This window comes from Vespa crabro, chromosome 2 (assembly GCF_910589235.1).
Source record: "Vespa crabro chromosome 2, iyVesCrab1.2, whole genome shotgun sequence".
Lineage (NCBI taxonomy): Eukaryota > Metazoa > Arthropoda > Insecta > Hymenoptera > Vespidae > Vespa > Vespa crabro.
In genome coordinates this window covers 6,375,499-6,401,510 of record NC_060956.1, presented here as the reverse complement: position 1 = coordinate 6,401,510, position 26,012 = coordinate 6,375,499, and the positions used below count along the sequence as shown (strand labels likewise).

The 26,012-nt window shown below is 29.3% G+C and overlaps 2 protein-coding genes and 1 long non-coding RNA gene across 14 annotated transcripts in view; 2 read left to right on the top strand and 1 right to left on the bottom strand.

Moving 5' to 3' along the window:
- Window positions 1-19,194, top strand: part of LOC124422113 (chloride channel protein 2) — a 31,497-nt gene extending 12,303 nt beyond the window's left edge. For 5 of the 11 annotated variants that reach the window (XM_046958131.1, XM_046958132.1, XM_046958133.1 and 2 more), the window contains exons 3-14: window positions 13,170-13,455; window positions 13,579-13,790; window positions 13,868-14,388; window positions 14,482-14,716; window positions 14,828-14,990; window positions 15,105-15,335; window positions 15,558-15,781; window positions 15,863-16,054; window positions 16,154-16,296; window positions 16,380-16,551; window positions 16,627-16,854; window positions 16,956-19,194. In XM_046958131.1, the coding sequence (XP_046814087.1) occupies window positions 13,170-13,455; window positions 13,579-13,790; window positions 13,868-14,388; window positions 14,482-14,716; window positions 14,828-14,990; window positions 15,105-15,335; window positions 15,558-15,781; window positions 15,863-16,054; window positions 16,154-16,296; window positions 16,380-16,551; window positions 16,627-16,854; window positions 16,956-17,129 (2,781 nt within the window). In that variant the 3' untranslated portion in view covers window positions 17,130-19,194. Of the gene's footprint in view, window positions 1-3,599; window positions 3,719-5,255; window positions 5,410-6,284; window positions 6,509-7,065; window positions 7,154-10,704; window positions 11,676-13,169; window positions 13,456-13,578; window positions 13,791-13,867; window positions 14,389-14,481; window positions 14,717-14,827; window positions 14,991-15,104; window positions 15,336-15,557; window positions 15,782-15,862; window positions 16,055-16,153; window positions 16,297-16,379; window positions 16,552-16,626; window positions 16,855-16,955 lie in introns of those variants that run through there. The other 6 variants (XM_046958126.1, XM_046958127.1, XM_046958137.1 and 3 more) reach the window with 6 other exon arrangements.
- Window positions 18,435-26,012, bottom strand: part of LOC124422114 (carotenoid isomerooxygenase) — a 7,901-nt gene continuing 323 nt past the window's right edge. The window contains exons 1-10 of one of the 2 annotated variants that reach the window (XM_046958140.1): window positions 25,485-26,012; window positions 22,361-22,605; window positions 21,804-21,950; window positions 21,542-21,686; window positions 21,289-21,439; window positions 20,899-21,128; window positions 20,636-20,818; window positions 20,044-20,484; window positions 19,856-19,954; window positions 18,435-19,793 (exon numbers count right to left, since the gene is read on the bottom strand). The exon at window positions 25,485-26,012 is cut by the window's right edge and continues 323 nt beyond it. In XM_046958140.1, the coding sequence (XP_046814096.1) occupies window positions 19,620-19,793; window positions 19,856-19,954; window positions 20,044-20,484; window positions 20,636-20,818; window positions 20,899-21,128; window positions 21,289-21,439; window positions 21,542-21,686; window positions 21,804-21,950; window positions 22,361-22,605; window positions 25,485-25,562 (1,893 nt within the window). In that variant the 5' untranslated portion in view covers window positions 25,563-26,012 and the 3' untranslated portion in view covers window positions 18,435-19,619. Of the gene's footprint in view, window positions 19,794-19,855; window positions 19,955-20,043; window positions 20,485-20,635; window positions 20,819-20,898; window positions 21,129-21,288; window positions 21,440-21,541; window positions 21,687-21,803; window positions 21,951-22,360; window positions 22,606-22,726; window positions 23,724-25,484 lie in introns of those variants that run through there. The other variant, XM_046958139.1, reaches the window with a different exon arrangement.
- LOC124422120 lies at window positions 20,968-21,626 on the top strand. The gene is made up of 3 exons (XR_006941794.1): window positions 20,968-21,100; window positions 21,250-21,401; window positions 21,487-21,626. It is a non-coding gene; the product is annotated as an uncharacterized LOC124422120 (long non-coding RNA).

Below are 26,012 nucleotides of genomic sequence, written 5' to 3'. Positions count from 1 at the left end.
GACGAGATAAAGAAGAGAGATTAATCCTCTGTAATTTGTAAAAGACTTAGTTTCTATCTAAGAAGCAAATATTATATAATATAAAATTTACACCTTAAATTATACTAACTACATTAGTATAATTTAACAATAACAAAGTATAATACAATATACATATATATATAAAGTATTATATTGTAATTATTACTTAGTATAATTATATTTAGTAGGTATACTATAATTAATAATACCTAAAGATACTTAATATAATTCTATTATATAGTATAATATTTAAAAAATATATAATTATATTATATAATATATTTATTATTATAATATAATTATAATATATATCAAGAGATATCTATATGTATACATTAAATATTATTAAAATTAATAAAAATAAGAATAAAATACAATCGAAATTCTTTTTTTCATAATTAAGAACATAATAGGCTGGTGTATCTAGGGAATTCGATATCACAAAGAGAGAGGAAAAGGCAGAGAGAGAAAGACGACAATCTATCTCAGAATATTTTCAAGTTCCATCAGAGACTGGTAAACAAGGTTATCGTCTTGGAGACTTCCAGACACGACGTCTCGGACGATTTCTCGCTATCATTTTATACAAGTATGTTTCGGTAACCTAATCATTGAAATTAAACATCGATGGAACGTCTTTAAGTTTCTCTTTATATATATACATATAGGTATTATTACTGAGTAAAGCTCTAACTGAGCAAAAGTTCATGGGTGAACACTGAGCAATTTATATTCTATTCCATGGAATGACGACATGGAATAGATTAACTTGTATCTGTATATGTCACGTTCAAGAAGCGCTTTGGAATTTCACACTTTCTATATTGCCTTGGAGAAAGGATTGCAAATGAAAGCAAAAGAAGAAAAATTATTGGAAAGGATGAAAAATCTTAACTTACGTTTATTTCATTTTATTCTCGCGAAATCAATTTTTACTTCATATCCTAAGATGTTTCATAGTTTTTATTATTTAATTGTGTTAATATATTTTGGTATAATGTAAATTATATTAAATATAAATTATTTATATATATATATATATATATATATGCTGTAATAAAAAATTATATTATACTATACTAAAATATTAGTATACAAAATTATAAAATATTTTAATGTAATATATATAATATAATTTTAGTATACTATAATTATATTATATTTTTTATACTAAGTATTAAACTTATTATGTTAATGTAATGTAATATATAACTGTATTATTAAAATTATATAGTATACAATATAATGTATTATACAATATATTTAGTATAATATAATTATACCGTTATAAATAATACTATTGTATTATGACATTATATAACTTTTGTGTAGGTACAAAAAGCAACATTGAAATATACCTAATATGTTAAACGATGAATTTAAATTGCTACTTTATGATTGTTGTCTTTAGAATAGAAAACAAAGCATAAAAAGAAAATAATAGTTTCAGTCTCATTTACCGTCAACTTCGTTGGAAATTGTAAATCAAAACGTAAAGCATGTGTGACGGAATATGTTCTATACTTGTAGCAAAGAAAAAGAGAAAATTAGTGTCACTTTACTCGTTCTACGTATTCTTCATTTATCCGGTCACACTTGTTCATTGTTTGAGAAGAAAAAAAAAGATCTTTTTATTTTGTCCGTTGTTATATACGAGTGAGAATCTATTAGACATCGTATATGTAGCTTTTTTAATTTAAGAATACTTTACTAAATCTCTGCGGTGTATTCGAATAAGGATTTATGGAAAGACATTTTTCAACGTATAGATAATTTCATTTAAATTATTCGAAAGAGAGAGAGAGAGAGATAAAAATAGTCAGAAAGATAGATAGATAGATAGATAGATAGATAGATAGATAGATAGATAAATAGATAGATAGATAAATAGAGAGAGAAAGAGAGAGAGAGAGACAAAGAAAGACGAAGGCGAAGAATAAATTAATGAGTAAGAATGAAACAGAGCCAGATGTTTTTCTTTAAATAATATCTACTGCGAGAGAATATGTATACATATGTTACGAATAGGCGCGTGCACGAGGTCGAAAAGTTATCGACAAGCTTTGTTTGTTGGCATATTATCGACCACCCGGAGAAGACGTGCTTCCTACATATCATATTTTTTTTCTTTTTTTTTAGAGAGAGAGAGAAAGAAAGAGAAAGAGAGAGAGAGAGAGAGAAAAATAGGACGATAATAGGAAGGACATCTCGTATATATAAACTTTTAAACATTTTATGCTGTCTCGTTATTTATTACATTTGAATGTATAATTTCATTAATGTTATTTTAATGCAAACAAATAATATGATATAAACAAATTTGTCATTTAATACGAGGGATTTACGTACATTAATTACATCTATTTTTATTGAAATTCATTATATTAAAAAGTGCAAATTTTTTTTTTGTATTGCTACTAATTGCAATTATTAATTATTTCCGTATAATTAGATCATAATCAATATTAATTCTTAGAACATAAATTGGTGAGAAAAAATAAAAAAAAAGAAAAGAGAGAAAGAGAGAGAGAAAATATGATTTTTCCAAATTCAAATATGAAATATGTACGTATATGAATTTTTACGAGTTCCATAAATCTATTTGATCGTCAACAAAGGAAAAAGATACATACATGATAGGATAGTAAATATTCTGAGACGTAAAAATCACAGCAGGGTGCATCATCGTCGACAAGCTAAACAGGAAGGAAGACACAGTAATTGAACAAACGATCCTATCCAAAATGCGATTGCATGCACTGTTGACGCATTCGACTCGGGGTACTAATTCATTGCCGCTTCATGTGACTGACATTAACTAATTCAATGGTCTAATACATCGGTGGTGTAGGGTCATGGAACTCATGGGACCGATTCTTGGTCTTTTATTCGTTCGTAGGCAAGTATCGCGAGTATCGCAAGTCTCGTATTAGTTAATAATAATAAAAATTGTACAATTTCTTTTAATAATTTATAGTATCTTTGTAAACGTCGATCGTTGATTCATATGACACCACCTTGTGTACTCATAAAAAGCGTCATTTCAACAATGAGTAGTGAGTCATATATGTATGTATGTATGTACGTATCTTCTTCGGACGGACGTCATCGTTGTAACATCGTTAAACTCTAGGGATCAAGGAAACATTATTATTTCTCTAAAGAACATTCTTATGGGAAAGTTAAAATATTTCGAGAAATCGATTTATCAAGATGTAAGAGGAAGAAAAATAAGGAAAAATATTGTTGACTCTAATTCGAAGCGATTCTCAAGTATATTGTTCGTAAAAAAATCATTCTAAACAAAGGCGGTAGATTCTAATTAAGATTCTAATCCAATATCCCCATCCCAATTGTTCTTTTCTCTTTGTTATTATCCGACTGTGCTGGATATAAATTTTGAAAATTTGCGTTGTCGGTAACCTTTTTCGTATGCATTATCTCAAGCAACGCTATCTTAACACCATTTTGCTTGCTCCATGAAGAAACACAAGTCGACAAACTCAAATAAGTAAATTTATAACTCATTACGGCCCCGCGCGACTAACAATAACTCTGCCCGGAATTTCTTACCAGTTCGTTAGAAGAAGCAATTTGCTTCTTCGCAATCAGTTGTTTTTTAATCGGCCAACCGTGATCCTACGATCCAACTCGTGAGCTTCTTGCCATCGGGTTTAGCGATTTTACATAGTTGGAGGTACGTACACATACGTAAATTTGGATTTTTCGATTATTCCGAAAGAAAAAATATTTTTGTAAACAAATAATTGAAAGTTTCACCAAAATCGATTGACGTAAACGTTGTAAGTGATATTTTTTTTTTTTAATATCAAATTGATTCATAAATATAATAAAAGTGCCATTTTGAATGATGAAACATTCATTTATGAATAAATATAATATATTACAATCAAAATTTTTGTCTTAAACATTTTTCACATTTTATAAATTTATTATATATACGATATAAAAAATTCATTAAAATAAATTTATTATCTATAATATTATTTAAAAATCGATTAAACAAATATAATATCTTATAATAAAAATTTCTAATTCGATCATAACTATTAAAGTTCATTAATAAATTGATTAAATTCTTCGCTTGAATCGATTCCATAATTATATATGATTTTATATCTCGTAAAACAAAATAGAATATTCATAAAATCAATTCGAACAAAATTTCATTTTCGGTTTCAATTTATACAGTTAACACGGTTAAACGAAGATATACATATATATGAATTTATCTTTGAAAAAATGTGAAGAAAATTGGAGATAGAGAGAGATCGATTAGTGCGGAATGATCTCGGCAAAGTGATCTCTTGGTATACGCACGTGCTCGGGAAGACTGGACCCATTTAAGACGGACACTCATCGCATTACGCGTTAATTTCAAACGATATGATAACCGGTGACTTTGAAGGCAACATCCTACGAGAGCCCTCGGCCTCTCGGGAAGTGTTCAATTGCTGCGTGTATGGCTTTCGTACAGTCGGCACTAGAAACCTTACGTACACCAAACGATAATATAATACATATATTCTACCTTCGATAAATATATACCATATACCAATGTATTATTATTATTATTATTATTCCTTTTTTTTTTGTTTTTCCATCAACGTTAAAAAACGCATCAGCGTAAAACTTGTCCATCATTGAACACCGTTAAACGAAGCACCGTTCGACCTATTAAATCACTATAGAAAAAGATTCATCATATGAAGTTGGTTGCTATATGGCGACCCTCGGTCAAGTTAATGAGTCCACGGCAGGTCACTTAACGACCGCCAATTTCTTGAGGTAATCGCCGGAAGAGATAAAAGAACTTCGCTGGACTAGCAAAATAAGATACATCTATATGCTGAACAATAAAAAAAACAGAAATTGTAAAAAAGAAATAAACTGAAACAATATTTTCGAATATCTCGATCACTTATATTTACGTGAGATAACGTTATTGAGGATGATGTAAAAAGAAGGAGAGAAAAAAGGAAAAAGAACAAGATAGAGAAAAAATTGTTCAAAATTTTTCAACGATTTTTTCTCATATAAATCAATTCTCTTCCGCGATAAGATCACAGAGGTGTTCGCTAACACAATGGATAATTTGAATTGGCCATAGTAGGGGAAATTATTTGCACACATAGTACTATGTATAAGCGTGTTTGTGTGCATGTGTGTGTGTGTGTGTGTGTGTATCTGCATGCTACGAGTTGTACAAGACGACGACGACGACGACGGGGATGGCAGAGTGAGGCTGATGAGTTCGTAAATTGGAGCAGCCTAGGTCCTTCTCTCGCTCTCTCTCTTCTCGTCGTCAGTGTGTGACTCACTGACGCTTCGCGTTAGATCGTCTGCCGTGAGGTCGATCTCTGAACGGTTTGCCATTACTTTCTTTCTTTTTCTTTTTCTCATTCTCATTCTCTCATTATCTATCATTTTCTCTCTCTATCTCTCTATTTCTCTCTCCATCTCCCTCTCTCTCCCCCCTTTTTCTCTTTCTCTCTCACTCTCTTTTTCTCTCTTTCATTCTCTTTCTATCTCTATCTTTTTATCATGTCGACAAGTGGTTTTCATAAGAGACAAAAAAAAGTGTGATCCTCATAACAATTGTGAAAGAGAAAGAGAGAGAGAAAGACAGAGAGAGAAAGAGAGAGAGAGAGAGAAAGAGAGAGAGAGAGAGAGAGTAAGAGAATAAAGAAATAAGTGTAAGCAAGAGAAAAAAAATATTTTGATTAGGAATGAAATAATATGAAGAAAGGAAAGAGTGAAAGAAAAAATGAAAAAAATATAGAAATATAGTCGATTATTCTCGCATGACTTTTGCAAGGTTCTCTTCCTACGTACTAGCTCCGATCACACGTCCGAATCGTTCTCCGACCGGATGCCGATCGTTATTCCTTTCGTGAGAGTAAATCGTATCTATCGTGTCGTTGTTTAAAAAAAAAAAAAAGAAAAAAGAAAAAAAATTAATTCTTTCAACAAGCTACTAAGCGATATTTTCGATTGATATCTATATTGCATAATTAACTCTTATAATTGTTCTAAAATTTGTTTCGAATCTTTACGAATTTATCGATAGAATGCATAGATCAAATATTGGATTCAAAAATTATATATTCATTCTCTCTCTCTCTCTCTCTCTCTCTCTCTCTCTCTCTCTCTTTCTTTTTCTTTTTCTTTCTTCCTTTCTTTTTCTTTTTTTTCTCTTGTTCAAAATGTGAGATTTCAGAATCGAATTTTTTTAATGATAGATTATAATGCGCTAAAGCCGTTACCTAAGTTTCGATTGAAACGAAATCGAAATCGTAATATACTGGTTAACAATGGCGAATCAAACAACGAAGAAGGAACTCTTGGAGGAGAGCCTGCATCATCATCATCCGGAGGGCAATGAGGAAGAGGTTGACAAAGAGTGGGAGGAATTTACGAGACTGATGGCCAAGTTGAAGGAAAATCGGCGAAATAGGCCGCATAGGTAGTGATCAATCGTTTAATTTTATTTTGCATGGGATACCGTTGTTAAAAAATTTTTTATTATAGGATAAAAATTTTTTATTTGTCAATTATCTATTAAACATCGTTTCATTCTAATAGATCATTTGTAAAATATTTTATTTCATATTTCTAGATTATATCTGTAAAACATTGTTATTTCATAATCTGTAAAAATATTGAATTTTCAATTGGTAGATTATCTATAATACATGGAATATTAGATTCGTAAATTATCCATAAAATATTTTCGTAAATCATTTTTTCGTAAATTTCGTAAATAAAATTCTTTTCGTAAATCATTTATAAGACATTGAATTCCCTATTCATAGATAATTTGTAAAACATTGAATTTTCAATTGATAAATTATCTATAAAACGTTGGAATCTTTTATTTAGTAGATTTATCTGTGAAACATTGAATCTTCTATTCGTAAGAAATTTATTTAAACATGTTTTCTTTTCAATTTTTTTCTTTTTCTTTTCGTGTATCTCCTCTTATAATTTCTTACAAAATATTGAGAAAAATCTTTTTATCAGACCTTCACAAGCCTTCTACCCGTGTCCTCTACCAAGTCCTGAAGAGGAGCAACAGGATTTCGATCCCTTCGACTATATAAACACGATTGTAAGACATGATTTATCTGTTTCTCACAAATCTCATCGCCAGCATGAAGGAATGTTTGAAAAGGCACAAAGAATGTAATAATATTTGCTTTGGACAAACATTGCGAAAGTTTTTTTCCCCTCTTAGCAAAATAGTGGAATGTGAAAGAAAAAAGAAAAAGTTGGAAATTACGAGGAAAAATCGCCACTTTCGGATCTTCTCTCTTTTCTTCTTTAGAGAAATTTCTAGACTATGATTTCGTTTCGTTAGACACTAGGTAACTTCCTTGGGGGAGGATGAAAACGAACGATGCCAATGAACGCCAGTCTGTTTTATAATTAAATCGTCATTGTTGCCGCTAGACGAATTGCAGACGAGCGATCTTTGCTTGCCAACGAGAACAATACTCATCTTTTTTTCATTTTCTCCTTTATATATTTTTATAATTTTTACATAAATCTATTGATCAATTTCTTTGATATCTTCATTTGTATCAAAATTTTCTACAAAAATTTTTTTCTTTTCCGACTAAGTTCTACAATAACAATGAAAATTATTCAAAATATTACAAATGATTGTTCGATAAAAAATATTGATGAAAATTAAAATTATATATATATATATTTTTATATGCATATGTATATGTATATATAATTTTAATTTTCATTAATATTTTTTATATATATATTTTATATATATATATATATATATATATATATATGCATATAAAAAACAAGAACAAAATATATCTCGTTAATTTGAGATTGGACAATAGTTAAAATTTGGAATAAGGATGATGAATTATGATTGGTCCAGGAGATTTTCCACGGTCCATAAAGCGACAAGCGGCACGATGGTCAAAGTGGCACGACCTTTGAACGATCGCCAAGTGAACGAGGCTGCATTTGAAATAAACGTACCGCGAGATATATGTATGTCGTCACGTGACTCGATTTTAGATGCACCGCGTGATTCGCGTGAAACAATCTTCGTGAACGACACGTTTAGATTATAAGCTCGAATTGCGTTAGATTCATTTCTCTATCTTTTTCTATCTCTACCTTTCTCATTTCTTTTTATTTTTTCTTTTTTAATTCGATTTGATTTGATTATTTTTTATCTATGCAAATCACGAAAATGTCACACATGTCAATCACAAAATTTACACGCATCCACGAAATCGGTACTTTTAACTCTCTATAATATCATGTAATTTCGATTTTTAAAATTTTATTTTATCCTTTTATCACAAAATTATTATATTATAATTAATTCATCATGAGAAAATCAATATTTGTTAATTATATCAATTATATTTATACTATATTTATTTCATATTATATAATTTTTTGTTAATTAACTGTATTATTTCATTTATTTTATTTTATAATATCTGACTAACTATAATTATATTATTATGAGACAATTTATATTATAAATTTTACATAATATAATTGTTCATTTAGACAACTATTTTATTTAAAAATTAGCTAATTAAAATTATTTGATACAATTATATTAATGTATGAATTATATTATAAATTTCGCGTTAATATAATTTTTGTTGGATACGAAAAAAAATAAAAAAAGGAACAAAATTGAGTTATAGAGGGTTAATTAATCATATGGCGTTTTTCGTACTAAATGAATAAATTTTATCTACGATCGTAAAGTTTGGAGCGCAGTTAGAGTTTGCAGACTAGTCAACCTTGTCTAGAGAATATCATCGACCTTGCAACTTTAACGCATTGTAAGCGCGCGCGCACGTGCGGTGTCTGATCTTTCTAATAAATTTCAAAAGATTTTGCAAGCTTATGGGGCATGCGTGATCAGTATAAAACATATCATTTCATTTAGGATAGGAAAATATAATAAATCATTGTATTTTGTATATGCATTTTGGTATACTCGCATGAGCTTAGCTTTTTTTTTTATTAGCCTAATTTTATAAACCAAACCTTTTTTTTTATATTTAATAATTTATACAATCCGAAACTTATAGTATAACTTCAATTTGATGTTGAAATTTTATTATATTTGTATTACAAGAATCATATTTTGCAAGTTAATGTATAAAATTTTTTTCAAATATTTATAAATGCGCACCATATAACTCAAACTTATTATTAGCAAACGTTATATAAAAATATATTATATAAAAAGATTACACGTAAAAATTCTACTTAACAAATATTATATTATGTAAATATATACAATATTATATTGTTTAAGAAGTAGATAATATTCATTAAGCTATTATAAATATATTATATAAAAATATTATATAAAATATTTATACGGAAAATTAATAATCAGCAAAAATATTAACCTTCGAATGTAAACTAACAATAAATTTCGTGATAAAAAAAATTTGTCAAAATACGAATACATATAAAATACGAATACAAAATTACATGACGTCATGGAGGGTTAAAAACCAATCAGATTAATTTGAAATTCCTTTTTATTTTCACTTCTTGAGAGATGACAATGATCACTAAATATAATATAAGTTTTCTAAAAATTTGGTATAAGTTATGTAACATCAAATGTGGTATAGATGACAATCTGTAGAATAAGATTTGAAGGGTGGAGAAGGGAAGGGGAAGGATGTTACCTCGAAATTTATTTCTGTAGGTTTTCGAGAAAAGAGGACGCCAGGGTTCCATTACATCTTAATGGAACTTTATTCGCGTGAACGCGCCAATGGCTTGTATCGCTAATCGGTTAGGCCTAATTACTAAAATTGGATTAGAGGCCGATTGCCCAGTAGGACAACGACGACGCTTGATGTTAGGTGTTATCGAAAATTCTATGATTCCGCATATGGATAGACTTATAAATCGTAGTCCTTTTATTTTTTAACAATTTTTTTATAAGCGATCAATTAAATCATTTTTATTACTTTTGCGATCACTACATTATATATAATGCAAATGATTACTTTTACTGATAAATCCAATTCTTTTCTTTTAAAGGATTTTTTTAACCGATCAATTAAACAATTTGTATTCTTTTCGTAATCATACTACATATATATACGATATATATATATATATATATATATATATATATTTATTTATTTATTTATTTATTATATATCAAATGAGAGTTTATAAATATGATATAAACATTAAAAATGACTGACAACAAATTCGAAGGATGTAATGGTAAACAAGAGACAAATAAATAAATGGTTAGTTAGGTAGATAGGTAAATATATAGATGTTTATTAGAATGTTAGGCAACGTACGATAGACCGTTTTAGCTACCCAATTGAAAATGCAATGAGACTAGAAGGAGATCAGAGAAAAAAAGAAAAAGAAAAAAGATACAACGAGAAAAAGAAAATGAAAAAGAATAAGAGAAAGATTCGTACAAAGTATGAATTGATTATTGGCGGAGTCTATCGAAAGAGAATAAAATCATTGTAAACAATAGGGATACGCCCTTTAACGTTGCACATTATAGAAATCGCTAAAAATAAGAATTTCGAGCGCGTTGCCAATTTTCAACAAATATCTTGGTAGTGGAGGTCCGATGAAGAAAACGTCGTCGTCGTCGTATTCGTCGTCCGCAGTTTTCCTCGGCATGCAAATAAGTGTGGACGGTAAATTTGTTTTCTGATGAAGGAAAAATTACAGAACAAGAGAGGACAAATAAAAGAAAATACAAAAAAAAAATTGTGTGCGTTCGAAGGAAGGAAAGGAGAAGTAAATTTTTTTTTTTCGAAGGAAATGATCACCGTTTATGAAGAAGGAAGATTATTGATAAGGAATCGACAAGGATATGTGGAATCAATTATGAGACCGGGTTTAATTTTATTTGATAATAATGATCGATGAAGAAAATTAAGAAAAAAATTTATAGTGAAGATCTACAAAAAGAAGGATACATTTCTAACGGGGGAAGGAGAAAAAACGAGAACATGCGTTTTATAGGATTATCATCGTAGTGCGACTTTGAGTGTTATGTGTCATTTATCCGTCTATCATCTTCTATTCCTATATTTCTCTCTCTCTCTCTCTTTGTCTCTCTCTTTCTATTTCTCATTCTGCCGTGATTGCCAAGAGCAAGGAACAATAAGGATAGGCCGCTAAACCTACGGAGAATCACTACGAGTCTGCCAAAAATAACAAACTGATTTAACTGACTTGCCAAATTTGAAGGAACATTCTTCGCCGAGATACGTATCAGAGGTGTTGTCTCTCAATATAATCGTTTTCTTATCTACCTGTTATATCTATCTAGAACAAATTTTTTTTAAGAGTCAACGATTAATGATATATCAAACATTTTGATAACGAAAACGATCGATCGGTTAAAAAAGGCAAAGGAAAAAAAGGATGTGCGATTTATCGACGAAAAGTATCAAGCAAAAGTTGGAAAACTGGAAAAGTTCGTCGTCGGTGACTTGACGATTTTAATTAATCGAAGTCGTCCCATCTTTTTTAAATCTCTTGGGAGAATATTATCAGCTTTCATGCCGGCCGTTCTCCTTAATAGGGCATACTTTGTCTGTAATGATGACTACATTGTGAGTGTAAGCTTGTTGCTTACTCATAAAAATTTCGTACTTATCTAATATCATTCTAACAATAAATTTTTTTTTGTTTGCTTTCTTCTATATATTTTTTGGATCTTGTACACGGGTGTATATTTCGTCTTATATTGGTATGTATATATATATATATATATATATATATATATATATATATATATATGTATATACCAATATATATATATATATATATGTATATGTATATATAAAACTTCGTTTATACTATCCAATATCTAATGATGATTTATTATATCCTCCATCTGTTTAGATGACTAATTTTTAGCTATGAGTGCGTCTAATTTTAAATGTTCTTTGCATCATCCATTCCAGTTGTCGTCATCGTTATCATCTTTACTATTATCATCATCATCATCATCATCATCATCATCATCATCATGATCGTCATTGTCATTATAATCATCAATGATAATATCGATAATAATATTAAGTTTCATAATTTATATTAAACATAAACTCAAATGTATTTTGATCGTCATCTCTAATGAACCGCACAAAATTCTAAACGATAACGATGTTTCTTATCATAAATGATAGGTTATATGTTTAACGTAGGATAAATGATAATATATCGCTTAAAATTATATATCGCTCGTTGTTATCTCAGCGTCCGTTTAATTTTGGAATAGATAATCGAGAAACCTCTCTATGGGATCATCGATCGTATAAATGTGTAATAGTTGAATACTTTCTATCATATGTTTGAGGCACATATAACATAATATAAGTGTGCAAAACGTTTCAAATCGCAACATCGACAAATTTAATAGAAAATTTTATTTTAATCCGAAATCTCTAAATTCGTTTAAAATTTATACTCGATACTTATTCGATCGTTATTTAAATTTTTTTCTTTTTCTATGATCAATTTCGAAGCGATAAAAATGCAAAAAAGGTGAAAAAAGTGATCGTATCGTAGACGATGATCGAGATCTCTCGGTTAATAAGCGAAAATTAAAGATAACTAATATTTGTTGTTTCGATATATCGTGATCTTAATTATTAGATAGATCTCAGCGGATTAGATAAAAATTTGTTAGATCAAAAAATATTTGGTAAATCGAAATCAAATAGGTATATGGATGAAATTTGTCGACAGTTCCGCGCCGAATTTGCAACGGAACACAATCGGTTCGTTTGTCAATCAATAATAATAATTTTCTTTTTTTTTCTTTTTTTTTTTACTCATGTTTATATTTAAAGATATAAACAGAGTAAACGTGCATGTTAGGAAATGATTGAAAGATCTATCAATGTGCTCTTAAAAAAAAACATGATTGAAAGTTAGTTTTTTTTACTTTCTTTATTTTTTGTTTGTTTTTTTTTTGTAATAATAAGCACAAAAGCTTCATTGCATTTTGTTTATCCTTTCAGTATTTTCTCGGTTATAATTTGCATGTGAAGAGAAAAATATATTGTAATGTATCTCAATTCGATATTCATTCGATTTTTATACAGATGTATGGTCGCTATACGAAGGACCTTGGTGAATACGCAAAAGAAGAGGCAAGAAGACTCAAGTATCATGATAAGGCAAGAAAGAAGTACGACAAGACGAGGGCCGAGGATCTTCGAAAATCTCGAAGAGGTCCATTGTGTAGAAAACTCTTGGCCTTGCTTGCCTTCGCTTGGAAACACACAGGAGCTAGATTGGGCGAAGATTGGGTATTCCTAGCGCTTTTGGGTGTTATCATGGCACTCATAAGTTATGCCATGGATCGTGGGATTTCAATGTGCAACAACGGTTAGTCCAATTATATCTAATATATGTATAATATTTATGTAAAGGAATATTTAAAAATTATACTCATTTTCATATATACGTATACCTAAGTATTCGCAATAATCTGTTTGTTTATTTCACCAGCTAGAATATGGCTCTATCAAGATCTGACGTCTCATCCGGCGCTTCAGTATCTCGCTTGGGTGTCATTGCCCGTTTGTCTGATTTTATTCAGTGCTGGTTTTGTACATATCGTGGCACCACAGAGTATAGGTTCTGGTATACCAGAAATGAAGACGATTTTAAGAGGTGTAGCTTTGAAGGAGTATTTAACTTTCCGGACTTTAATAGCAAAGGTCAACATTTTGCAATTTTGTTTAATATCAAGGACAAACTGTAACTGATTGATTATTAATTGTTTGTTTATGAATAGGTGATCGGTTTAACAGCCACTTTGGGCTCAGGCTTGCCACTTGGTAAGGAAGGTCCATTTGTCCATATCGCCAGCATCGTTGCGACTCTCCTATCAAAATTAGTCACCAGTTTTCAAGGCATTTATGAAAATGAAAGTAGAAATTGTGAAATGTTGGCTGCAGCCTGTGCGGTTGGTGTCGCATCATGTTTTGCGGCACCCATCGGTGGTGTCCTCTTCAGCATCGAAGTCACCACAGTTTACTTCGCAGTACGGAATTATTGGCGTGGTTTCTTCGCTGCCGTTTGTGGTGCCACGATGTTTCGACTCCTAGCTATATGGTTTCAAAGAGAAGAAACTATCACGGCCATGTTCGTCACTAATTTTACCATGGACTTCCCGTTCGATCCTTATGAACTTTTTGTGTTCGCTCTTATTGGTGTTGGAAGCGGTTTGAGTGGTGCATTCTATGTATGGTTGCATCGTCAATATGTTATATTTATGAGAAAAAATAAGAGTATGAACAGTTTCCTTCAGAAAAAGTAAGATTTAACTTTTTGAGCATTATTTGAAATTTTATAACAAATTTTTTATAGAGATTAGATAACCTTTTTTCGATTATATTTTTTTTCTAGTCGCTTTTTATATCCTGGTATCGTATCCCTTCTGGTATCATCAGTATCGTTCCCATTGGGATTAGGTCAGTTCATGGCAGGTGATTTGAATACTCACGATCAAGTATTTGGGCTTTTCACAAATTTCACGTGGACGAAGGATAACTTGGGCGTCGAAGAAAACAACATAGTCAAGCATTGGTCGACCCCATACACTGACGTCTTCATTGGTCTCCTGAGCTACGTTCTCTTCACTGTAAGTAAACAATAGTAACGTGTATTATAACTTCTATCGTTCTTTAAGAGAGCTCGTATATAAGGGAATATTATGAATGCAGTCAATAGAAAGAGTGGGATTCGATTCCAGTTCATCTTTTCCATCATAAGTTCGACAGTGCCTGTACCGTCTGGCATTTTCATCCCGGTTTTCAAAATCGGTGCAGCACTTGGAAGAACCGTTGGCGAGGCTATGGCCCTTTGGTTTCCACATGGTGTTCGATATGGTGGAATTATCACTCCCATTATACCAGGTATATAATCGTCAGATATATATTATCTGTTAACTAATATTACCTATGTATTATATTTTATCGATAAATAAATAATAGATAAATCAAAACATGAAATTTATGTGATTTATTTAGGTGGTTATGCTACTGTAGGAGCAGCTGCTTTTTCTGGTGCCGTAACACATACCATATCCGTAAGCGTTATCATTTTCGAAATGACAGGACAAATCACTCATATAGTACCAATAATGATAGCAGTTTTAATCAGTAATGCGATCGCCGCACTTTTACAACCAAGCATATACGATAGCATTATACTTATCAAAAAGTTACCTTATCTACCGGATCTTCTGCCGTCGAGTTCAGGTATGTTTTTCTATGTATTTTTATTTATTTTTTTCTTATCTTTCATTCCATATTATCCTCTTCCTATAATATATCCTTTTTGATCATATTCATAATTCATACAATTGTCTCATAAAGCATTCCCTTTGGAGTCATTAAAAAGGTAACATTATAGCTTTAATTAATTTCTTTTAATGCGTTTCTATCTAAGAAGCTTTAAAAATAATATATAACGATCCTCAGGTATGTATAATGTTTACGTCGAAGACTTCATGGTTCGTGACGTGAAATACATTTGGCACGGCATCACTTATCAAAGACTCAAAGAGATACTTAAGGAGAATCGTAAACTTCGTGGCTTTCCACTGGTAGATAATCCAGAATCAATGATACTATTGGGTTCAATTCAAAGGCTTGAATTGATCAAATTAATAGAAAAACATATTGGACGTGAAAGGAGATTACAAGTATGACACGTTTTTTATTTGTATATTCGAAGATTATTTTTAAACTTTATATAATTTTGTTATATTTTTGTCGCATATTAGGTCGCACAAAAATGGCACAAAGAAGCAGAGGAAAGAGCAAGAGAAGAGATGGAACGTCAATTGAGAGAACAAGAAAAAACAAGGAGACCTTCCAGATTTGAAGTTATCCCAGCTCCGGACATTCTTAAAATGCAAAGGCAAAGTGTTAATGATCTAACGATGTCGGCAAATAACGGTGGTGGGCCGGATCATGTAAGTCGTGTTAACCTGACGTCAGACTTTAACCGATAAGTATATTTTAGGCAAAATATATTCATTATTTACATATGAATAATTCATCGTTTATTTTAGCATACGTATCATTCACCGGTCTTCGGGACCCAACCAAAGAAATCTATTTTAAAGAAAACCAATTCCTTTACTTTGAAAGGATTTAGTCCACTAGTCAGCCCAGCTGTTACACCGTATACAACGGTTACTGGAGCAGAAAGCAGGTGAATCAATGTTATTCTTTCTTTCTTGATTATTATTTCAAGAACTTCAATTTATCATTATTAAAAGTCATTTTACTTAACAGAATACGTCTAGCCTTTGAAGCGATTTTCCGAAAATCAGCAACTTTGCAGGATGTTGATCCAGATCCAGAAATGGGTACTACTACCAGACGTGAAAGTCAAGATTGCATAGATGCTCAGGCACATCAACCTATGCTTTCTTCTAGTCCAGCTACATCGAAAAAAGTACAATTGGCAAGTATTCTTCGATAAATTGACAAGTTATATTATTTCAATACACTTTTATTATTATGTATGATTTTTTTTCAGCCAAGGGAGAGAGTAATCGATATGTCAGCTGAGGATCAGAAAAGATGGGAAGAAAGTGAGATGGCTCTCGAAGTAGACTTTTCCAGATGTCATATAGATCCAGCACCGTTCCAGCTTGTAGAAAGAACATCTTTACTAAAAGTTCATAGTCTTTTTAGCATGGTTGGTGTAAACCATGCGTATGTGACAGCTATTGGAAGGTTGGTCGGAGTAGTGGCATTAAAAGAGGTTTGTTATAAACAAGACATATGATTATTGATATAGTTTAAGAGTCATTAGAGTAAATGGTATTATTATATTTGTGTTTTTTTTTGTTCTTTTTTTTTTAGTTGAGGAAAGCTATCGAAGACGCTAATGCAGGAATTTTGCCGATGCACGCAGAATCGCATGTCGATGCGTCAAATTCCAGTTTAGTGAAGAGTGAAACTGATGGAGAAAATAAAAACGTCAGTGCAATGAACTCCGTTGTTTCGATTGAAAATGAAAAAGTTGAAAAAGTCTGAGAGAGAGAGAGAGAGAGAGAGAGAGAGACGCGAATGAACAGAAAAGTAAAGAAAGAAAAGAAAACAAAAAGGAAAAAAAAAATGAAACAACAAATGTGATAGTCACGTTGCACGCTGTTGGTAGCGTGACCTGGAAGATGCACTTGCAAGATGCGCCTCTTTTACCTGTTACCCACATTATTCTTTTTTCTTTTTTTTTTTTACGATCTTATATCTTCCTATGGTACATGTATAAGCAACAAGTTCTTCATCGCATAATGACAGTAACTTGCAAATATTCCTCTCGTACTTAAGTTTGAGGCGTACAAAACAGTTACTGATATATATATATATATCTACATATATGTATATATATGTATATATATACATATATGTATATATATATATATATATATATATATATATATATATATATATATATACATATATACATATAGAAATGAGATTCTTTAAGTATTACATACTTTGATTTGGACATTAATTTTTAATCATAATATTTTTCTAATTGAAGCATACATTACATATTCTTTAGTAATCTAAACGAACCAAATAGTTTTTGGTTTCTATGGCTTGATATCTCTAATTTGTACGTAGGGCTCGTCATATCGGAATTCTATCCAATTATCTATACATATCTATATATACATACATATAGAAATATATATATATATATATATATATATATATATATATATATATATATATATATATACATATATATATATATACTAACAAAAAATTTTGAAATGACAAATTTATTTTAATGAGTACGTTTGAAAGATCACGGTAACATATTTTTGGTCCTCTATTGATATAAGTGAATGTAGCGTAATATAAATATATGTAAACATATACGCGTTATATATATATATAGGTATATCAAAATGCATAAGCATGAGTGAGAATCCAAATGATTCGCGATGCAAACAAGAAAATCAAAACTGGAAAAAAACAGAAAAAAATAGTGAACGTTGATTATAAATATAATTCATTGTTAAAAAAAATATATAAGAAATAATTTCAAAGTAATACATCTTCAATGATTCTAAGTAAGGCTTCATGCTCAATATTGTATCGTGAATCACGATTTCCTTATTATTATAGATAGGATATAATTTATATAATAATGTATTTTTTTATTTAATATAAAAACGGATAAAGTGATTCAAAGTGCCAAAGGCAGATGATTGTATCCTACTCTGTGAAGAAAGAAAGAAAGAAAGAAAGATGGAAAGATGGAAAGATGGAAAGATGGAAAGATGAAAAGAAAGAAAAAAAAAAAAAATAAAACAAAAAAACTAAGCATAATTTAAATAAGAATATAATTATTTAAGTAGAACAAAGACAATATAGCACTCATGAAATGCTCCCTTAGCTCGTAACTATCTGACTATGGTTGTGCCAGACTATTATTTATTATAATTGTTAAATGTGTTGATTGAGATATAAGAAAAACATTCGCATCACACGTGTTGATACATTAGTAAAGGAACATATGAAGGTATGTCTTATTACGACGATCATGACATTAAATATATTCATAATAATTTTATACCTTTATTTTTTTCTCAAATGAGACAATTTTAAATACTTATACGCATTTAATTCAATAATGTTTTTTTCTTTCACTTTTTTTTTTCTTTTTCTTTTTTAACTTTTTAAATAATAAACATGTACAATCGTTATAAATTAAAATCGATCAAATTATAAATGATCTGTTTTATCTTTTGACAAATAATGTCATGAACGTAGAATTAAGCTACCTTTAATGTTTTCTAATATAAGTCAACATTATAAACAAATAGAAAATCAAAACAAGACGCGCACAATAACATAATTAAATTTTTTAATCAGAATGGATACTCTATCTATAGATGTTACAATAACCCATAGATTCTAGAGCATTTTACATTCCATCCGATTATACTACTATGATGCATTCTATCCTTATGAGAACAATTAATTAGTAAAGTTGTTCAAATTGATACGATAATAGCACTTCATAAATGCACTATTACGTTATTGTGAATAATTATTGTGAATAATAAAATGTTTATCGTGCTTACGTTTTCATTACGATATTCATGAAATTTAATCATTGTACTATACTCTATAAGACCAAACAAACAAACAAAAAATATTTCTTATACAATATATAATGATATGACTATAAAAAAATTAATTACATAAACAATAAAGGTTCTAGTGATGAATCTAGTAACAGAAAAAAAGAAAAACAAAAAACATTAGATCTCGTTTTCATTAAAAAATTAATATACCTACTGTTCATTTTAACATTAGCGACCATCATTGTTATCATTACTGTATTGTATTATTATAAACAGAAACATAAATATACATAAGAAACATAAAATGTTTTATGTGATTAACTTAAATGTAAAAACTTTTCATAGCATACAACGCGTCCATCAGGACCATTCAATATTATAAATATCTATCTACTTAAGTTATCTTAACATTATTGAGACATTATTTATTGAATGTAAACCATCCATGTAAACACTTTGGTACAGGTCCCGGTGTATTGAAAATAGCTCTGGCAAGTTCGACAAAAGTTTCGGCATCCAAAATCAATAAACCAACTTGTGTCTCACGATCTTGACCCCACAAAAGAGCACTTAAGACCACTCCATCGTCTTCCTTCTATTAAATTACATTAATGAATTATTCGGTTGCTTTTTATTATCAAAGAATGTTTACATTACCTTTCCGTGTGGATCGGGTACAAAAATTGGCTCACTGGGATAAACATTCTTTTCATACCATATTTTCTTCGTTTTTTTCACTGTGTCCACTTTGATGAGCTATAAATAAAATGATAATAAATCATGTAATTAACAAAAAAATTTCAATTTTTCTTTAATTCGTTAATTTTTTATTTCTTTTTAATTACCGTTCCGGGATATTCTATATCAACGTCACTGGATATCGCATAAAAGTAACGGTACTCCGTTCCAACATATGAATCATAATTTATACGAGGTGTTTCACAGCCCAAATCGCAAAGAAGCTCCGGTTTAACAAAGATATTCCCATTTGGCAATTTATGAGCTGTGGCTTTTCTTTCAAGAAGATTTTTACTGTGATACTCATTCTTTTTTTTGATTCCATTGTTATCTTCATTGAAATTATTCTCATCAATTAATTTATTATTAGTTTCACTTTTCTCATCAAGTTTGAATCCTTCAAATATTTCTGCACTCTGATAAACCGTTTTAACATTTATCAAATTATGTTCCAAAGGGGTGTCGTTCGAAAATTTTTTCATTGGTAAAATGAAACGTAAGGGTCTCCCACGAAATAATTTGGGGTAATCCGGATTCTTATGTAAATTCTATAATAAATTGTAAAGGATCATATAATAATATTCTTATGAGAAATTATTAAGAAATTTATCGAGAATGTTACTTTTTAATTTATCTATTTCATTTTTTTTTTTTTTTTTTTTTTTTATATCAATCTTATTTGGATATCAATCTACGTACCTTCATGGTTTCAACGTACATACACTCCAACATTTTTGCATCTCTATAACAACAGATATCAAGAACGATATAATCTCTGTCACGAGTCTCAAATTGATTAATAATGTGTAGGTAGAAAAATTTCTCAGCAAAAAACGTTCTCTCTACCAGACCAGTCTCTTTCGATAGAACGTGTATGAGTGTCTATAAATTTTTAATTAGATATTTATAAATATGATTATAATGATATTTGATTTCAATCAATATAGAAATCATATTCGTACGTCTTTATTTTCATGCCACTTTATGCAGCCTATCGTAGCTTCCTGTTTAATTTGACAAGTTATCATACTTGGAAGAGAAATGGCCAAAGGTTGTTCAATGATAATGAAATAATTTTCAGTAATGCCAAAAGTATGCATGTAGGAAGGATTTAGAAACCATCTAGATGGAACAGTAGCAACAATAGTTGCTTGATCGAACATGGTTAGTTCCTTTTCTTCACCAATTTCATCTAAAACAAGTAAAAAATATAAATATTTTATATTGTATATATATATATATATATTTTTTTTTTTATTTATATAAGCATTTTTTCTATTAATTATTTTGTATTTTCTTTTCTTAAAATATAGCGGGTTATATTCTAACATATAAGATTTAATTCAAATTACCAATAGTAATTCGAGATGGCGAAAAAGAAACAACAGTGTAAGCAGGACCACGTGAAGTTATACTGAGCCCAACGTTATAAACAGTACCGTCGTTCATCACGTGAGGATGAGAAGTATGACTGACGATATTTACATAATTTGACACGTTCACCTAAATTTTATAATAAAATTATTTTTATTATAATTCTATTTGTACAGCCTACGTATATTTGAAGAAACGATAAAATCTTTTTATGCCTCTGACGTCACTTACTCTACCCTTGGTTTCCAAGGTTTCTGGATCGATCCGATGGATTATGGGAGATTCTGTGAACGTGTAATACTCGTCACCAAGTGGATAAACTGATATCATCGTGTTGTCAGAGATGCTTTCTGATGGATTAAATACTGCAGCAACTCTAAGTACAACATAAATAACTTGTCAAGCACGTTTCATAAATTTTTTTGTCAAATAACTTTAAATCATTATTCTTTTATTATTATGTAGAAAATGAAATAAGGAACTTTATATATACCTCTTAAAAATACTTTTACAAGGATCTGGCACTGCTTTTGTACCAAATTCCGATACGACGATCCTTTGCGCTGCTTTATTTTTTTTATAACTCTCAGTTTGTACAAATCTTCTTTGATAAGTTATATTACCATCCAATATTTCAAATCTATAATTATATTATTCAGTTGATTAATTATTAATTAATTAAATATTAATTAATTAATAATATTAATTATTTTAAATAATATAATTAATTATATTATTTAAAAGTTTCATTGGGATTTCTGTAAAATTTGACAATCACATATAACATTTTCTTTACTAAAAAGTAATAACTGTAATCGCCGGAGAAAATTTTCCATGAATTAAGAACTCTGGATAAACGTAGCATAGCATATACTTATCCTGACTTACATTCATTTATAACTTATTATATATTAATTTTGTTGATATCATTTGAATAAGAAACGAATCATTTTTCCATAATACGACAAGGTATGATATTTACTTTCTATTTACTTTTTTTTGCGGACAATTTCGCAATATTGCAAAGTAATAAAAATCTTTCGTAATTACCTGTGCAAAAGTGCTGAACTGTCAAACAGATGATTGAAAGTATATTCTCCCACTTTTAAACTACCAGGACCATTTCTCAATAAACTACCTTTCAACCACTTTGGTACAGTACCAACAACATTTCCAGGAATCGGATCGATCACTTCATATTCGCACGATCTTATCCACGTAGATGTATCACAATTCGGCCAATAATTCTTTTCATCTTCAGTGACATCATCTTCTATCAAAGTATCATTGTTGATCTATAAAAATCAACGATCATTTTATTTTTATACATTCGATCGTACGTATTTTGAAATTTGATGTAGACATACGTATTCACGCACGATATTCTTTTTATTATATATTCATTTTAATTCTTACACTTATATCAAAAGAGGTGTTAGACGTTTTCATATATTTCTCGTTTATAAGATCATCGATAACATTTAAAGAACATAGATCGGCAGTAGATTGCGATCGACGATAGCTCATACGTTTCATATTTTTGATAGATATAGTTTATAAAAAAAAGATTATTTTCAAAACAATCACAATAGTCAATCACAATAATCAAAAAAGTCAAAACGAACACAATATTTATATGTCGAAGAGTTTGGCACTTGGACTTTTTTGTATTATTAATTAAAAAAACGCATCACAGTAGTTTCATTTATTTCAAAGAAAAAAGAGACGAAAAAAAAGAGACACAACAAAAATGGAAATTTTATTTATATTTCGCAAATTTATGCTTCCTCGTCACCGTTCTCGTCCGTCGGCAAATCCGCTTCGAGCGGCTCCAAAATAGAGGACAGAATCTGATATACTCTTTTGTGGGTGAAGTCCATGATCAATGTGAAAAGTACGCGAAACGAATAACACTATTCTTTTGACCTTAAAACATAGACCCCCCCTTGAATCTGATTTGATTGATTTAAAAGATAGTATTGTTTACTGGAAGCCACACATAATCGACACGTGCTTTTTTTGTCGGGTTTCAATTTGCACGTGCACGTATTGAATATTCTTACACGTGTATTAATAAATAAAAAAAAAACATTTGGCTTCTCATTTACATTGCTTTATTTATCTAATAATATTTCGTGCGATAGGAAAATTTATTTAAAAAGATTCATTTATCAAACTTCTTGCCAAATAATCCGAAGGTTTTGCTTATTAGTAATAAAATCCGAGAATTCATAAAAGTGTTACATTTATCTTATACGTAATTACAGCTTTGTAAAACAAAAAGCATGACATAAACATGCAATAAATATATATTCAAACAACCCATCCAAAATATCTCCTTTATTTGTGATAATACAAAAACTATTTCTGACTTTTATATTTATTTCTATATTTTTTACTTATTATAATGTAAATTGTTTTAAAGGACGAATCAGACGATAGAAATTGTTCTATAAATGTCATTTTTTAATCATTTTTTCCTGAATCACCTATGTTATTTCTTTTTTGATATATATACATGCACACTTTTTTTTATCGTTTGTTATAACTAAAATTACTTTGAATCTATCTGTGTATAATAGTATGAACTGGACTAATTTACAAATGTAATTTACTATATTAAATAAGAAAACGATAAATCTTAAAGATAATTTATTAATAATAGATAAGTAATAGTAAGGTAGTTTTAATAAAAATAGGTAAATAATATTGACAAAATATAAAATTAAAAATAAAAATTAAACTCTGTAAAATTATTTTTTTTTAACAATGTTATTACGCAGATATTAATTGTACAAATAAGAATTAAAAAAAAAAACAAGGAACGAAGATAATGAGATTATCAAAAATAATAAAGACATTTTTTTATACACAAAATGGAATATAAAAATGACAATAAATTTAATAACGATAATTATACATAATTAGTCTATGATAATTATTGATTATTAAATACAAAGAATTAATCCACGAATATTTAACCACTTTCGATGTACAATCAAATCTTTTGGAAAACTAGAATTAACTATACATTAATGTTATTTATTAGAAGAAATATATTAAACGATAAAAATATATTTTATATATACTTCTATACTAATAAAATTATATAATAAAATGTTTTTCGTTTTTTATGCTAGATATCACAATTTATGTATTTTTATAAAAAAAAAGTTTATAATATATATTAATAACAAAATACAAAAGTTAGCTTAATAATATATATTAAATTAATAAATTTCTTATTGCATTATCTTATTATTACTGCATTAAATCGCGTGTTTTAGCCCATGAGTAACATCCGCGCTTTTTTTTCCTTTTTTTTGAAAAAATTGTCGTGCATGCGCATAACAAACGAATTATATTTTCAATGAAACAATATTTTCGACATTTTTCCGATCCTAATTAGCAATACATTAATATTACATATATATTGTAGAATTAATGTATTTAAAAATTGCGGGTATTCTAACTTACCGACCGTAACGCCATTTTATTAAAAATGAGTATATAAATTGACCTGAAGAGTGCACATCGATCGTCAATATATACGTTTCGACAATGTTCTTCGAATTATGTCGCATTTTCTACGATATGCAGGATATATATTCATCAACGAATAATCTATATACATCGATACATGTGATTAATGCAAATATATTATTTATAAGAGGAAAAGATAAATGCGCATCGCAATTGTATAAAAAATAATGTTTTTCCATTACTCGTGATTGACGACATATGTTAAACAAAATGTCCCGTCGAACGTGTGAGTCTGTTTTTATATTAATTGTCTACTATTATCTTCTTTCTTTCTTTTTTTATTTGTACATTTTTGTCATTATTTTTAAATAGTCTGTAATCAATGAAAAATCTTTTGTACGAATATGTACGATAGCTTTAGAAATTTATTATTAAATCTTGAACGCGAGTAATTTGTTTTGAAAAAAAAAGAAAAAACAGAGAGAAAAACAATAATAACTTCGTTATAACCATTTTATATTAGTCCAAAGAATTTTTAAAATGACGATACATGTAACGAACATTCACATACACATGCAAATACAAGGGAAAAAAATAAGGAAAAAGAAAAACAAATTATTTTTGTAAGCGTATCTTTTATAGCTTGTTTAAAAATTACACGTACACAAACATCGAACACTGAATCAATTACCTCAAAAAAACTATCGAAATCGTTCGACAAAGATGACGACTTTTCCATTAATATTGCCGATTTACCTTGTTCTGCCATTATATCAAATGAAACTTCTTATTCTTTATAAACTAAAAGAGAGAGAGAGAGAGAGAGAGAGAGAAAGAGAGATCAACTTTGAAATGGCATCGTACCGGTGGTAATTGAATGACTGGGCGTAAGCCAAAATTATTCGTGGAACGACAGTATACAAAATGCAGTTGGGTCGCTAATAAAAATTTTCAAATTGTTTTCGTTAAAAATGTCTTCTTTATCATTTGTCATAACCTTTTGCGAATTTTATCTCGAAAAAAAAATTACAATACACTAAATCTATTTTATATTTTATCAAAAGATAAAGAGTCTTAATCATTACGAAAACAGAAAAAATAAACAAAATAAGAAAAAGAAAAGAACAGATGTTTCTACTTTTCTTTTTTCTTTTTTCGTCTTCGAAAAATAAAAATGAAATTTTCTCAAAAGTTGATCATCTCGTTTGAGAAAAATGTT